At 42.2% G+C, this 17,043-nt stretch overlaps 1 protein-coding gene across 1 annotated transcript in view; it reads right to left on the bottom strand.

Moving 5' to 3' along the window:
- The window catches only part of antxr1b (ANTXR cell adhesion molecule 1b), a 36,374-nt gene that overhangs the window by 6,873 nt on the left and 12,458 nt on the right, over positions 1-17,043 (bottom strand). Inside the window, exons 2-16 of the mRNA XM_029653899.2 lie at positions 12,844-12,915; positions 12,583-12,654; positions 12,277-12,358; positions 12,056-12,086; positions 11,669-11,748; positions 10,300-10,368; positions 10,116-10,196; positions 9,848-9,908; positions 9,319-9,417; positions 6,282-6,351; positions 5,419-5,497; positions 5,129-5,224; positions 4,934-4,975; positions 4,184-4,279; positions 3,888-4,055 (exon numbers count right to left, since the gene is read on the bottom strand). Coding sequence (XP_029509759.2) covers positions 3,888-4,055; positions 4,184-4,279; positions 4,934-4,975; positions 5,129-5,224; positions 5,419-5,497; positions 6,282-6,351; positions 9,319-9,417; positions 9,848-9,908; positions 10,116-10,196; positions 10,300-10,368; positions 11,669-11,748; positions 12,056-12,086; positions 12,277-12,358; positions 12,583-12,654; positions 12,844-12,915 — 1,198 coding nt within the window. The remainder of the gene's footprint in view (positions 1-3,887; positions 4,056-4,183; positions 4,280-4,933; positions 4,976-5,128; positions 5,225-5,418; positions 5,498-6,281; positions 6,352-9,318; positions 9,418-9,847; positions 9,909-10,115; positions 10,197-10,299; positions 10,369-11,668; positions 11,749-12,055; positions 12,087-12,276; positions 12,359-12,582; positions 12,655-12,843; positions 12,916-17,043) is intronic.

The following is a 17,043-nucleotide window of genomic DNA, read 5'->3' as shown; positions in this document are numbered from 1 at the left end:
GAGAGTAAGTAGAGATAAAGGGCAAAGAATGTATTGTGTTGGGACTAGTACCAGCTTCCCTCTGCTCTGCAGATTTCATCTTCCTGAGGTCAGCTCAGTTCATATAACAACTAATCCAGCTGACTGGGATGTTTTGAAGCAAACTTCCTGGAAACAATGACACTTCAGGAAGGCTGCAACTAATTAAGAAGTGTTTTGATCATAGATTGGGTTTTGGTAGGGGTTGGAGTCAATTCTGAATACTACACATCACCATGAAAATGTTTATACCAGGTAGCATAAGGTTGAAACATTCTTAAAAAATTAGAAACAATTAGAGGTCTGGAAATATTATAAGATTGTGTTGTGGGTTGTCTATGATTAATAATTCCCTTAATGTTTTTAAATATTAAAAAAACACATTTCCCAGGATGCATTCGATCGGACATTGTAGTATGGATGGGAAAAATAGAATATTTGTATATATTCTTTTTTCAAATTTAAGCAAGTCATTTAAGAACACATTTCTTATTTAGAATGATGGCCTACACCGGCCAACGCTGGGCCAGTTGTGCGCCGCCCTATGGGACTCCCAATGACGGACGGTTGTGATCCAGCCTGGAATCGAAACCAGAGTGTCTGTAGTGATGCCTCAAGCACTGGGATGAAGTGACTTAGACCGCTGCGCCACTTGGGAGCCCCAACATCTCATGACAAAGAAACATACTGGTTGAGGTCTTTGAGTTACAATCAAACTAATATTTCAAGTGGTATGTGTATTCTTTGAATTAGTACTGTATGTGGCATATCCTTTTGATAAAAGATTTGTCAAAGGAATGAGACTCAGGTTTCACTTCTCAGTTGAATTGCTCTGATTTGAATTCTATTTAATTTAATTGAAATTAATTTCAAATTCTGCTTCCTGTGGGGTGTGGCCAATTCAAATTCAATTCAGAATTTTCCTAATCGACCCCAAACCTGATTGGTAGATAGATTATCAAGTGCAAACTATGTCTAATATATACAGTATATAGAGTGCATTCAGAAAGTATTCAGACCCCTTGACTTTTTCCACATTTTGTTACATTACAGCTTTATTCTAAAATGTATTAAATTATATTTTTTCCTCATCAATCTACTTACAATACCTCATAATGACAAAGCAAAAAGTTTTTTTCAAATTTAATAAATAAAAATATTACATTTACATAACTATTCGGACCATTTACGCAGTACTTTGTTATAGCACCTTTGGCATCGATTACAGCCTAGTCTTCTTGGGTATGACGCTACAAGCTTGGCACACCTGTATTTGGGGAGTTTCTCCCATTCCTCTCTGCAGATCCTCTCAAACTCTGTCCGGTTGGATGGGGAGCCATTTGTAGGTCATTCCAGAGACATTAGATTGTGTTTAAGCCGGGCTCTGGCTGGGCCACTCAAGGACATTCAGAGACTTGTCCCGAAGCCACTCCTACGTTGTCTTGGTTGTGTGCTTAGTGTCATTGTCCTGTTGGAAGATTTTCATCAAGGATCTCATGTACTTTGCACCGTTGAGCTTGGCCTCGATCCTGACTAGTATACCAGTCCATGCCGCTGAAAAACATCCCTACAGCATGATGCTGCCAGCACCATGCTTCACCATAGGGATGGTGTCAGGTTTCCTCCAGACATGATGCTTGGCATTCAGGCCAAAGACTTCAATTTTGGTTTCATCAGACTAGAGAATCTTGTTGCTCATGGTCTGAGAGTCTTTAGGTGCCTTTTGGCAAACTCCAAGAGGGCGGTCATGTGCTTTTACTGAGGTGTGGCTTCCATATGGCCACTCTACCATAAAGGCCTGATTGGTGGAGTGCTGCAGAGATGGTTGTCCTTCTCGAATGTTCTCCCATCTCCACAGAGGAATTCTAGCTCTCTGTCAGAGTGACCATCGGGTTCTTTGTCACCTCCCTGACCAAGGCCCTTCTCCCCCGATTGCTCAGTTTGGCCAGGTGGCTAGCTCTAGAAAGAGTCTTGGTGGTTCCAAACGTCTTCCATTTAAGAATGATGGAGGCCAGTGTGTTCTTGGGGACCTTCAATGCTGCAGAAATATTTTGCTACCCTTCCCCATATCTGTGCCTGGACACAATTCTGTCTCGGAGCTCTATGGACAATTCCTTTGATCTCATGGCTTGGTTTTTGCTCTGACAGTGTGGTCTCACACTGGGATCGAATATAATTCCATCTGGAGACGATCCTAACCACGGAGCATCTTGGTGCACTACGAAGCCACACGGAAAGAAGTTAACATTCTTCAGTGTACAGTACTCCTGTACAGCCACTGGCTCCATGTCCAGCCCCCTCTTCATCTCCATGGTCTGCATACACAGAACACTTCCTGCAACACAGGAGCAGTGGCTTTGGACCACTATCACTGGTACGGAGTGCTTTAACACCATCTGTGAAGATAAGTGTGATGAAAGACTGAAGTGAGAATGAATAACAATAAACATAGTAGTGTCTAGTCTTCTTAACTAGGGGCTCATTTAACTATACAGGAATACATTGTGTTTCAGTAACAAAACTACCAAACACTGCATCAACAGATCTTTACCAAATAACCTGTTAAGTGAGCAATTCTAAATTGGGATTGGGACCCATCCTTAATATCTATCTTCTGATAAGATTAAATGTTGACACTTGTCTCCAACACATTTTGACCATGATGACAGTGTCTCACAGGAGATGTTTAACAAGGTCCCTAGTAGCTATCTATAACCTTTCCCTACTCTCATGCTGTGCGGCTTTTCACTCATCCTGTGGACCTGTGGCAGGCAGCCCTCACGGTGATCTCCCATGTCAATGTATATTTGTTAGATACTGTGTAGAAGACATGAATAACAATTATTTTTAGCTAGCAAATATAGCTAGCAAGCATAACTTAACCAAGCTAACGAAAACACACACATTCTCAGGTAGATTCAGTCAAAGTCACGTCATTTTACTAACTAGCTAGCTACAGTTAATAGTTAAATTAGGTAGCTAATGAGTGTAGCTTGCTAACGTTATATATGTCACTGATTTGGTACTCACCTTCATAGTTGTCTATGTAGCTTCCTATATACATCTTGAACCCCTTTTCAATCTTGCTAGCTGGAGTCTCGGAGGCTGATGTAACAATTCGATGTACAATATTAATTTGAGGCAAGTCCTGAAGACACCTAGTAAAAAACTGCGACATAGTGGTGGTAACGTTATATCGTCGATAACAACTAGACTGACCGGAAATTGCCAAACCGATAGGAAGTGTGTTTAGAACGCTCGATCATGGAATGTGCATAAGGCCCATTTCCTACAGGTTTCCTCATGGTTCTATTTAAAGTAATGTTCTCAAATTGTTTCAAGAACATTAAGAAACAACGTTCTAGAAAACATAAACATTCTAAGAATGTTATTTTAAAACGTATACATTCTGTCCTCAGCGTCAACAAAACTCTCACTAACCTCTATCTTGTTAAGCGTGTTCAGGTGTGTTGGCCGCGCCCACTAATTGGGCACACCGGATCTTAATGAGTCATGTTTCATTTGAAAGTGGGCCTATTTGAATAGACTAAAATGAAAAGCTTTGTACGTGTAAAAAAAACATGAGATGCTAGCTCCATCCCGGTGGTGCAGTGGACTAATTCCATGGATAGAGAACAGAAGATCATGGGTTTGAATCTCACTGAGGCCATGCCACAATTTAAAAAAGGGATGTGTTTGCATGGTTAAAGCAAATACATGTCCAAGTGTCATATCTGGAGTTCAAAACAGTTAACCTAAGCTAGCAGTGTTATTAGATGTCTTATTGAAACATGTTCTCAGAACATTATTTTATTACCTATAATTCACACAACTTCCAAGGAACCAAATATGCTAGCTGGATACAATACCTTTATAGGAGAGTACCACTTCTGGGGACTGATTGGTTTGTGAATGCCATTGTTGAAAGTGTGTGTTAGTGGCATGTCAAACTCCTGCTCTGGCATCCTGACACGGGCATTCTTGGCTTTCTCCAGTTTGGCCCCCTCCTCAGTGGACCCCTTGTCACCCCAGCGGACCTGAGCAAGGACAAGCAACAGCAGCCAGTCAGTGGCAGGGGAATGGTATTATAATGAGCAGAGCTGAGCCGTAGTTGGATGAAGGGCACACCAGGCCGAGTACAACAGTCAGTGAATGTCTTTCTCACCTCCATTCTCTTGATGCCACCAACACCTCGGCCACCGTAGTATGAGGCATCCACAGTGGGCCACCTCTTCTTGGGACTCCCGTCCTCATCCTCATCCTAACACGGGGGAAAATAGATCCCTCAGATGGGAGCTTTGCCCTAAAATGTTCATAATATCAGATGCCTACTACTCCCTTTAGCCAGTTCAAGTCAACAATACCAGTGGTATTGTGCCAAACAAGTAAGGCAGGCATCACGCTAAACTTGATGTCCTGATCAAGTTCAACCAAGTCTCACAAAGAAGTAGGTAGCATGGCATCCCTGTGTGGTGTGGCCAGGGAGTCATCCTGTTAGAGAGCCTGAAAATAGTTGTAACTAAACTTGTAGCATAACTAAACTCCTCTCTACCTAAAGAGCTGGGCTGCTATCCAGTTTACCGGACAGAAAAAACATATTTAAAAAAAACAAACAAGATCAGACAATCTGCTCAGTCTGGTCCTGGCTGCATCCAGCACCATTGAGTGGAACTTGTGTCGGGTCAAAATGGAAAATGTCAGCTGTGAGTCAATAACTCAGTCTAATCCCTATTATGCTTCTACAGGTTCTCGGAGCTCTGGTAGAGGTAGAGGCTGCCGGCTGTTTTCAGATCGGACAACAGGAGACAGAGAGAGACACAGAGAGTCTGATTTTATGGTATGATAGTGGCGTTTCAACTCTACAGGAGGCACGGGCCTAGAGACGGTAAATAATAAGAAAAAAAGCTTTACTCACTGAGCTGTCCTCCATTACTGGAGGTGGAGGCTCGTGGATGATCTGCAAAGATGGAAAAGACACGGAATCCTAATATTCTGTTCCACAGGAGTTAATGACTATCCTATTGACACATGCATACAACATGGCAGAGTCTCTGCTTGGGTACAGGAAATTGTTTTGAATGTGAGAGGTTGATAATGAGAGAGATGTTACCACTGTGCAGCAGAGAGGCCAGAACCACCAGAGCAGAGCCAGCATCAGCAGGAGCAGCAGGATGAGCAGAGCTATGGCCAAGAACGTGCCATCAGACTAGGGGAGGCAGGGAGAGGAAATAAGGTTAGAAGCAGGTTACTCTGCTTGAACACAAGCTCTATCCCCTCTTAGGAATAGATACAGAAGAGTAAAGTACTAAAATAAACCATTCTATTAGAAGCACAATACTCCATGTAACCATGGTTGAGAGATTTTCCTGTGTAGAGAGGTGGAGAAGGGTTGGTACTTACACAGCTGACTGTGGTGATGGTGACGGAGCTAGATATGAAACTCAGGCCATTGTTCATACTGACGTGGAGGGTAGCTTCACTGAAGGAGGTGAGAGGGGATAGGGGAGGTGAGCGGGAGGGAGGGAGGGAGAGGTGAAAGAGCGGATGGGGAGGTGAGAGGTGAGAGAGAGGGGATGGGGGAGGTGAGAGGGGATGGGGAGGTGAGAGGATGTGAGAGAGAGGGGATGGGGAGGTGAGAGGGAAGGAGATGGAGAGGTGAGAGAGAGAGAGGTGAGAGAGAGGGGATGGGGAGATGAGGAGGGAGAGGTGAGAGAGGATATTGAGAGGAGGGAGGGAGGGAGGGAGGTGAGAGAAGGGATGGGGAGGTGAGAGGGAGGGAGGGGAGAGGTGAGTGAGAGAGAGAGAGGGATAGGTGAGAGAGAAGGGATGGGGAGTTGAGAAGGAGGGAGAGAGGGGATGGGGAGGTGAGAGGGAGGGAGGGAGGGGATAGGTGAGAGGGAGGGGAAGGGGAAGGGGAGAGGTGAGAGGGAGGGGAAGGGGAGCGGTGAGAGGGAGGGGAGAGGTGAGAGGGAGGAGAAGGGGGATGGAGTAGGTGAGAGGGAGGGGAGAGGTGAAAGGGAGGAGAGGGGGATGGAGGAGGTGAGAGGAAGTGAGAGGTGAGGGAGGGTATAATTACCTACACTGTTTATTTGTTTTCCTCTAATCAACACATCCCTCTTTCATTCCAGAGACCAAGGATAGCTGCTTTTCTGAGAAAATACTGTATTGACTTGAGAGCAAGAGAGATGGGTTGCATTTCATGAGTTGGGTTTGACATCTATCAATTAAAGCAGTGGGGATGTGAGAGTTAAAGAGTCACTTACGTCCCTTCTTCTTCCAATACGGGAGCTGGGCACAGAAGGTAGGTGTCTCTCACTACCAATGGCCTTTTCACTATGGGATTATAGAAGATAACACTTTAGATTATGTGTGTATATGAATACCTAATACTGTATACAGTAGACAAGTCACCTGTATATAGATAATCCCCAGACTAAAAATCCTATAGCTATGCATTCAGCAAGAGGTGCATGGAAATAAAAACAAAAACAAGCAAAATAGAGTACTGGAGCGAGTTCATTTACAAACTGTAGTATTAACGTAATAATCATAGTTAAATTAGCATAATTCCAACGAGTTGTAGTTCAAAGTGATTCAAAGAATATAGTTCAAATTGAAATACATTGAGACAAATCGTGAAAATTCCTTGCTTTGTTATTGTCTTTCTAGACCTTAAATCAACTGAAATCCTTCAGCGTGAGTATGGTTTATTTAGCCTGGCTGACAGAATGTCAGGAGATCCACATTCCCTCTGTACATCTGAGAAGCCTTAAGTATTAAACCAGCTGAAGGAAAGCTCTGTGTGTGTGTGTGTGTGTGTGTGTGTGTGTGTGTGTGTGTGTGTGTGTGTGTGTGTGTGTGTGTGTGTGTGTGTGTGTGTGTGTGTGTGTGTGTGTGTGTGTGTGTGTACACACAGACCAAAAATCATTAGGATTTGTAAGAACAGTAGGCATGCTAAACCCCTCTTGACAGCCTGGTCTCATAGACTAGGTGTAACATAGTAAATGTAAATCCAGGACACTCAAATGAGTATGATATGTTACATTTGGTCTGGTTACAGTACATAAGGCAGAAGGTTGCTTAAGGCAAAAATGAAAGGAGGGTGGTTGGTTGGGTGGGTCTAGCAACCCAAAGTTTGCTTGTTCGAATCTCATCACGGACAACTTTAGCATTTTAGCCAATTAGTAACTTTTGAACTACTTACTACTTTTTAGCTACTTTGCAACTACTAAGCATGTTAGCTAACCCTAACCTTAACCCTTTTACCTAACCCTTCCCCTTACTCCTAACATTAACCCTAACCCCTAGCCTAGCTAATGTTAGCCAGCTAGCTAACGTTAGCAAACCAAAGTAGAATTCGTAACATATCATACATTTTGCAAATTCGTAACATTATTTAACGTTTTGTAAATTCATAACATATTGTACTTTTTGAAAATTCGTTACATATATGAATTGTAATTCGTAACATATCATACTAAATGGATGATGGACATCCACAAATTACTAGATACCATAGGAAACGTAACATACAGTATCATACTAAATGGGTGTCTCGGATTTACATACAGAATCATATGAGACCAGGTTGCTCTTGCTTGTGGCCAAGGCAAACATAGCCCAATTTCCCCTACTGCCTGAGGGAAGAATGCAGAAATTAGACTTCAGTGTAAGAATTGGACTGCTCTCTATACTTAAGATTGCTTATCAAAGGATGTGATTGCAAGTCCCTGATCTATTGGAAATGATAATTTTTTACTGGAAATAAACCCTGGCTCTTGAAGCTTCAGAGAGCCTTTTACCTGGCTTGATCCCCAGAGGCACCCAGCCTACAGCAGATGTGCTATATTAGTTGTGGATGAATGCAAAGGAACAAAGAAACCACATTACATCGCTAACTCAGATCTGTCAATGCACTGCTGCAGACTATATTAGTTGTAAATTGCTGCCAGTGAGGGTCTTGCATCAAAAGGTTTGTACCACAGTTGCAAAGAAGTTCTTTCTTGGCCCAAAGTCACATTTTTTGTCATGTGTAGGCCACCTTGTGGGATTCTGCTGCTCTACATTGGCCCAAGGTTCAGAGAACTTTTTACTCTGGTTTTCATGGGAGGTTTAATTAACGCTCTTACTTTTAACAATACTGCTACCTTATTTTGGGTTAACTTTTTAAAACTAAGCACAGAGAGAACACAGAAATACATTTCCTTAGATATTAATCATGCAAAAACATGTATTTTTTTTTATTGTGACACAGCATTCAAACCCATAATCTTCTGTTCTTTAGCTATAGAATTAGTCCACTGCGGAACCAGGATGGGGCTAGCATGCCATTTTTTGACATACAATGCTATTCATTTTAGTCTATTCAAACGGACCTAATTTCATAGGAAACAAGCACTCATTAAGATCAGGTGTGGCCAATTAGTGGGTGCGGCCAACACACCTGAACACACTTACAAGATAGAGGATAGAGTTTTGTTGATGCTGAGAATGGACTGCATATTAAATAACATTCTTAGAACATTCTCTGAACTTTACTCAAGGTTTCTTGCGTTTTTATAGAACGTTTTAACGTTCTCAAAACAATTTGAGAACATCTTAAATTGAACCATGAGGAAACATGTATGAAAAGTTATGCTGAAGTACTGAAATTCCAACAGAAGAATGTTGTTTCTTAACATTCTCTAAACTATTTGAGAACATTCCCAATGTCAAACCAGTTGGAGAACGTTTCTAGAACATTACCAAAATGTAAATGAAATGTAACTATGTTTCAACTCCCAAGTAAACATTCTGGTAAAGTAATGAATTACCAAGAAAATAACAAAATTCCTTCATTATTAAATGTGGTGAGAATGTTCCAAAGCCAAGCCACTATCCTGCATCATTCCCAGAAAGTTGTGGAAGGTTGTATGCAAAACAACCATAGGACAACCAGGCTCTCACCAAGCTCCAGGAAACATATGGTTCTCAGAATGTTATTTGCTAGCTAGGCCAACTGGTGCCTGCTTGAACTAATGAGTATTCTTTCAGGCTCATTCCTTTAAGCTCTTTCATTCAGGATGGTTGAAATCCTTTCTCCTTGCCTTTTTCTCACACAGCCTGATGACACAGTCAATAACAGCCAACTCACTGTGGCATTGCTGAAATAGATGTCTTTCTAAGCCTCATTACCCTGCACCTAGAATCCTGTGTGAAAGTTAAAGAGATTGTTTCCTGCTCATTAAAAACAGGGGTGTTGCTGATGAGATTCATTAGGGTTAATGGTCGGAAATTGTAGGTACCGTAACTTCCACTTACTCAAAGTGAGAGTGTCATTGATGCGGAAGCTACAAAGGACCTTCCCCACCTCACGGGCATGTGAGAAACCATTTCCTTTCACTACCACCTGGAAGGACTCTAAGACAGGATGAAAGGGAGGGAACAGGGAGAATCATCAATGGCATTTGATCACCTTGATAACATTGGTAAAGAGGAATTACAGTTGATAATAATATTTTCAAGTCCTTATTTCCTGAGGCCAAAAGCTCAGCAATTATCCATAATGATCTGTGATTATCTGAAATCGGACAATATTCAGGCCAAATGCAGGCTAGGCTGAGCTAGAGAGGATGTAACGTTTTAACCGTGCCTATTTATCTTCAGCTGGCACTTTTCATTTACACAGAGTCAAACACATATTTAAGTCAATCTGTTTCCCCCTTGCTGTGTCATTAGACACAGTTGAAACACATAGTGGATTGATCCGTGTCGTCAGCTTATCAATAAACAAGTGGCAGTGTCATGCAGCTGGAGCCCATTATGAAACCCACTCCAATACACCACTCACCTCCTGCACAGATACTAGAGGGCTCTGCTGCCAATATCTCAATGCATGATCTCTTCAGGATCTTAGGAGAGAGAGAAAGAGAGAGAGAGAGAAGGATGTGGGTAATGGAGACAGCGGTGAACAGCACAAACTGTAAATATGTTAGAGTTAGATTTGTTGAAAGTACGTATGCCTTGGTATACTTTCAACCATGTTGAAACTATACCTTACTATAGTGAACAGATGTTTACATCATTCTACCGGCCCCTAACATTGTTGCCCTACTTACTGAATCAATGGCTCCTTGCAGTGCCTCAAAGCCATCATTTACAGGGAAAACATGGTCCTTACTGTCGGCTATTGTCCAAAGCTGGGGAGGGAGAAGAAGTTTGATTTAATAACAGTGTAATAACAATAATGTGAGACTAGCCAACTGCTAAACCCCCTGCTCACAACAGAAACATGTGGCTCACCTGGGTTTCATTGAAGTCTTTTACTCCCACACAGTAGACAGAGGCACCCAGTTGACGCGATCGGCCGGCCTAGTGACACACAAGTAGACATGAAAGCTCTTTTATAACTCTATATATTGACCAAAGTAGAGAGAACTTCATTTGTGGTGTCAGATACTTTGAAAACCAATACAATGCACTGTATAAAGGTGTATCCGTAAAGGACGAGGATGGATTTTATGAAGCATCTATGGAAGGCTTGCAAGACAGACGGGTTTCTGTCTAGCCTTCTCAGTTTGTGCAACCAACTCAGTGGCCTGGTGGTTAGATTGGCACTCAACATTAAGGAGATCGATTCGGGGTAAGGCCCTGTGGCAGACTAGCATCCTGTCCAGGGGTTGTATACATGTACATTGAGCTGCCTTACGCTACAGAAAGATAGGCTCTTGGCCGTATGGGCATTTTCTGACTCGGACAACGCGTACTTGTCCAAGGCTTACTTACTGCAGGTTTGTGCAGGTACTTAGCCTTAAATCGTGACTGACGTTTGGAGACACAGGCGTTTGCTGTCTATAATGGCGCAGGCGATTTTGTAGCAGTCCACCCTATCGATTGTTGATGGTTAAATGTAGTGCTTCGAGTGTTCTTCCACAGCCAATGATGACTTCTTGGGTCTTGATGACATTTAATCAAGTCTAGGAAGTTCTGCACTACTGGCCACCGGCCAATGTATAAACAAGATTGAAACATCCGGTAATTAAAAGCCTGAAATGACCAGCTGAAACAACTGATATAACCAGCTGTATAGATAAATGGAAATGGCAACTCTAATAATAATAATTACATATGATGACAGGGAGTAGAGTATGAAATTCTGCTCTTCCAGGACTGGAATATCCTGTGGAACGTGGCTGACTATTTCCACTCGGCCCACGCTGAGTGTATAGATAGATATTGCTGTCACGTTCTGACCTTAGTTATTTTATTATGTCTTTGTTTTAGTATGGTCAGGGGGTGAGTTGGGTGGGTTGTCTATGTTCCTTTTTCTATGTTTTGGGATTTCTGTGTTTGGCCTGGTATGATTCTCAATCAGAGGCAGCTGTTTATCATTGTCCCTGATTGAGAACCATATTTAGGTAGCCTGGTTTCACTTTTGAGTTGTGGGTGATTATTTTCCGTGTTAGTGTTTGTTACCACACGGGACCGTTTCATTTGTTTCACTTTGTTATTTTGTATTTTTGTAGTGTTCAGTTTGTCTTATTAAAATGGACACGTACCACGCTGCAAATTGGTCCGACCTCTCTTACTCCTCATCAGAGGAAGACGACGAACGTTACAATTGCCAATAGATCATCCATTACTGCAGGTCTAAAACAAGCATTTCTCTCACCTCTCTCTCTGCCAGATCGAACTGATTCTCCCTCAGTTCGCCATCTGTCAAGGCAATGATGACGCTGGCTGTACGGAAACCTGATGGACCAGGACAAGACAACAAGACAACAGTTAGAACAAGACAACAGAGCAGAACAGAAGACTTCTCAGAGGACATACTGTACTGTCACTGAAGGGGAAGAAAATAATAGGATAATTCAATCGGACACCTCTTCAATTCTAACACTTCTGACACCATAGTTTCTTGGTAAAGGGTTCAACAAGGATCAATAGGTTTGAATTGTACTGGTAGCTTTTCATCCGTGTCTGCTTATGACTGGGAGCATAATGAGAGTTCTACCCAAATCATTTTTCCAAGTGCAAATAACAAGAATAATTTACTCACTGTCTCCAGCATAGTAGATTTGTTCACTGGCCTGGAAGAGCAGATAGAAGGGTTTTTAGAAGAATACTTTATTGAGACAGCATTTTGTCTTCTGCTTTTACCCATATAGAGAGATAAGAATGGTTATTGGAACACAAAAATATCTTGTTCTAATTTTTGCAGTAGGAAGTCAAGCTGTTGCCTAGTTACCTTCAGCTACTGGCTTCCAATCCACTACTCACCCTTTGGAACCCTTTGTGCATGAAAGTGTCTCCCCCAGGGTGCACCATACGGAGCTCCTCCAGGCCTGCCCGAATCTGCTCCCTGCTCACACACACACAAAAAAATTACAGGCCATTTGTACTGTCAGTGTATCATGTGGGCTGTACCCCACAATAGAAAGATTGTCACACAGTACCTTCCACAAAAATATTGACCAATGAAGAAAATGAGTAGGTCACTAAAGGTGGTGTATTGTATAAATCCTGCCTGTGTTAGTTGTGAGTAGTTAAAGCATAAGCACAACGGTTTGAGGGATTATGCCTTGCCTGTCTTCTGTTAGTTTCATCAGGATCCGTCCCTCTGTAGAAAACACAATGAAGGACATCCGCAGCTGAGGACTAGCGAGAGAGAAGGATGGGGGGGTTATTTCCACAGTTGACTGACATAATCTCTTTGTGTGTTGCTGTTTTGTCCAAATAGTTTGTTCAATAACATGTCTGTTTACATCCTTACTGGACTTGACCAGTGTATATTAATTGAGCTCTCTGGGACATGTAGTGGTGTATCCAGGTAACACTATACTATACCTTATGAATTTATGAGCCAGATGATCAACAAAGTAATATATCTCATTCCAGTGGTGCTGTACACTCCCTGACCTGAAAGAAAGGTTGGAAGATGTCTGTTATTGTGGAGCTGTAAAGCTACCATGATTGACCTATCCACAAACCAATCACTGCTCCTGTGTGTCCTCCAATCAGCTCACCGGCGCCCCACCTACAGAGCATTACCTAATTTGATAAAGGTTGTGTTCCCCTGCTCAGACGTTTCTGATGCATGCCAGATATTACAAATCCTGGATAGGTATTTTAGGTTTCAGCTAACCACATCATATGTTATATCAATCTGGTGCATGACGGCACAGTCAATGACATGGCACCAAAGTCATACAGTCGATGAAATCGACAGACGTAGCAATAAAAAAGCAAATCCAAGGAAACTCCAAGGAGGCTGAAAAATGTAATCTCTACAAATAATTTACAGGACACCTGGAGATTACTATTCCCAACTACAAAAGACAATACATTTTTTTCTCCAAGTAAGAAATGCTATTCAAGAATTTATTACACTTTTATTTAAAAAATGCTCTCTACAATTAACTGGGTTAAAGAAATCCATGACATAGTGATATTGGATCATTCTCCTGGATCATGCTTAATTACACCAACAGTAAATGCACTTTTTGTAACCTTCTGTGCAATTGAGGGAGAAGGGCCTTGATCAGGGAGGTGACCAAGAACCCAATGGTCACTCTGACAGAGCTCCAGAGTTCCTCTGTGGAGATGGGAGAACCTTCCAGAAGGACAACCATCTCTACAGCACTCCACCAATCAGGCCTTTATGGTAGAGTGACCAGATGGAAGCCACTCCTCAGTAAAAGTCACATGCCAGCCCACTTGGAGTTTGCCAAAAGGCACCTAAAACTCTCAGACCATGATAAACTAGATTCTCTACTCTGGAGAAACCAAGATTGAACTCTTTGGCATGAATGCCAAGCTTCAGGAAACCTGACACCCTCTCTATGGTGAAACATGGTGGTGGCAGCATCATAATGTGGGGAAGTTTCTCAGCGGCAGGGACTGGGAGACTAATTAGGATCAAGTGGAAGATGAAGGGTGCAAAGTACAGAGTGATCTTAGATGAAAAGCTGCTCCAAAGCACTCAGGACCTCAGACTGGGGGCGAAGATTCACCTTCGGACAATGACCTTAAGCACACAGCCAAGACAACGCAGGAGTGGCTTTGGGACAAGTCTCAATGGCCTTTCGGTGGCCCAGCCAGAGACCAGACTTGCACCCGATCGAATATCTCTGGAGAGACATGAAAATAACTGTGCAGCGACACTCCCCATCCAACCTGACAGAGCATGAGAGGATCTGCAGAAAAGAATGGGAGAAACTCCCTAAATACAGGTGTGCCATACTTATGTAAATGTGTGATTTTAGTTTATATATTTGTATACATTTGCTTTTGCTTTGTCATTATGGGCTATTGTGTGTACAGTCGTGGCCAAAAGTTTTGAGAATGACACAAATATTCATTTTCACAAAGTCTGCTGCCTGAGTGTGTTTGATGGCAATTTGCATATACTCCAGAATGTTATGAAGAGTGATCAAATTAATTGCCAAGTCCCTCTTTGCCATGCAAATGAACTGAATCGCCCAAAAACATTTCCACTGCATTTCAGCCCTGCCACAAAAGGACCAGCTGACATCATGTCAGTGATTCTCTCATTAACACAGGTCTGAGTGTTAATGAGGACAAGGCTGGAGATCACTCTGTCATGCTGATTGAGTTCGAATAACAGACTGGAAGCATCAAAAGGAGGGTGGTGCTTGGAATCATTGGTCTTCCTCTGTCAACCACGGTTATCTGCAAGGAAACACGTGCCTTCATCATTGCTTTGCACAAAAAGGGCTTCACAGGCAAGGATATTGCTGCCAGTAAGATTGCACCTAAATCAACCATTTATCAGATCATCAAGAACTTCAAGGAGAGCAGTTCAATTGTTGTGAAGAAGGCTTCAGGGCGCCCAAAAAAGTCCAGCAAGCGCCAGGACCGTGTCCTAAAGTTGATTCAGCTGCGGGACCGGGGAACCACCAGTACAAAGCTTGCTCAGGAATTGCAGCAGGCAGGTGTGAGTGCATCTGCACGCACAGTGAGGTGAAGACTTTTGGAGGATGGCCTGGTGTCAAGAAGGGCAGCAAAGAAGCCACTTCTCTCCAGGAAAAACATCAGGGACAGACTGATATTCTGCAAAAGGTACAGGGATTGGACTGCTGAGGACTATGGTAAAGTAATTTTCTCTGATGAATCCCCTTTCCGATTGTTTGGGGCATCCGGAAAAAAAGCTTGTGCGCAGAAGACAAGGTGAGCGCTACCATCAGTCCTGTGTCATGCCAACAATAAAGCATCCTGCGACCATTCATGTGTGGGGTTTCTTCTCAGCTAAGGGAGTGGCCTCACTCACAATTTTGCCTAAGAACACAGCCATGAATAAAGAATGGTACCAACACATCCTCCGAGAGTAACTTCTCCCAACCATCCAGGAAGAGTTTGGTGACGAACAATGCATTTTCCAGCATGATGAAGCACCTTGCCATAAGGCAAAGGTGATAACTAAGTGGCTCGGGGAACAAAACATCGATATTTTGGGTCTATGGCCAGGAAACTCCCCAGACCTTAATCCCATTGAGAACTTGTGGTCAATCCTCAAGAGGCAGGTGGACAAACAAAAGCCCACAAATTCTGACAAACTCCAAGCTTTGATTATGCAAGAATGGGCTGCCATCAGTCAGGATGTGGCCCAGAAGTTAATTGACATCATGCCAGGGCAGATTGCAGAGGTCTTGAAAAAGAAAGGTCAACACTGCACATATTGACTCTTTGCATCAACTTCATGGAATTGTCAATAAAAGCCTTTGACACTTATGAAATGCTTGTAATTATACTTCAGTATTCCATAGTAACATCTGACAAAAATATCTAAAGACATTGAAGCAGCAGACTTTTGAGAATTACACACATATTAATTTTCACAAACTTGTGGCCACAACTGTAGATTGATGAGGAGAAAAAAACAATTCAATCCATTTTATAATAAGGCTGTAACCTAACAAAATATGGAAAAAGTCAAAGTGTCTGAATACTTTCCGGATGCACTGTACATATCCAGTGGAAATGTAATAAAAAACAGTTTTCTGTCCTGAGCTCCCTGGTGCAGGAAACTCTGAGGGCCCGGAATAGGCTGGTTGATATAATGTTGCAAGTTTGCTAGCCACTGCTTCAGGCTGGACCCAGTGATGATTTGATACTAGCAATAGCTCAAGTCGAGACAGATAGAAAGGGAGGCAGAGAGAGATGAATATGATTGAAAGAACCGCCATTTTCATCAAGATATTTTCTACTGTTTATATTTGTCGGCTTTAGGCCTACGTATTTTAGTTAGTTGGCGATGGAAGTTTTAGGCCTACTGCTGTATTGGTCTATAGGCTCTCTCTGAGTTCTATGCTCTCATTTCTTTATCTGCCAATTGATCACAGTGTATCAATGTGTCCATATGCAGAGGTTAGTGCTTTTGCCATAGTTCAATTTGAACTTTTAGATTTTTATAATTTCACTTTAGATTGTTAACCACAAGACAATGATTTAGAGAAATGAAAACGTTATTATTGAAATGAAACTATCATGCAAATCGGTAGAAATGGTTGGATGCAATTGTAAGTTTCAGCCAAACTTGAAACTCACGAGCTGCCTAAGGGCTTTACTATTACAGCCATATAAAACAAATTGGAAAATGCAAGCACCTGCACACATAAACAGAAATATGGAAATCAAAGGCCCGTCCAACTGATTCATTCTGGCACCTGGTCTGCTGCAAAGAGACATGTTTATGGAGTGAGATAGCTGCCAAAAGGTTGAACGTACGTATCATTAGGATTGTAAGAAAAAACATACCTAAATTGTTAGGATCGTAAGAAAAGCCATGCGTGAAACATGAAACGTAAACTTGAAATTATATCTGTAAACGTACAAACCCTATGTTACAACTATAAATTAACATTTACACGTTCAATTCTTACTTCTTACGTCTCCCTTTACTCGGTTACAGATCTTTTTTTATATGTACAAACATTTTGTCAGTAATGTGGCATCAGTAAAGGACATGAACCGAATGTATCTAGTCGAAGTTAGCTAGTCAATCAAGCAACTCTAGCCCAGACATTA

The sequence above is a fragment of the Oncorhynchus nerka genome, linkage group LG4 (genome assembly GCF_034236695.1).
Source record: "Oncorhynchus nerka isolate Pitt River linkage group LG4, Oner_Uvic_2.0, whole genome shotgun sequence".
Classification (NCBI taxonomy): Eukaryota; Metazoa; Chordata; class Actinopteri; order Salmoniformes; family Salmonidae; genus Oncorhynchus; species Oncorhynchus nerka.
Note: the sequence above shows the minus strand (reverse complement) of the source record. Positions and strands in the feature narration are given on the sequence as shown.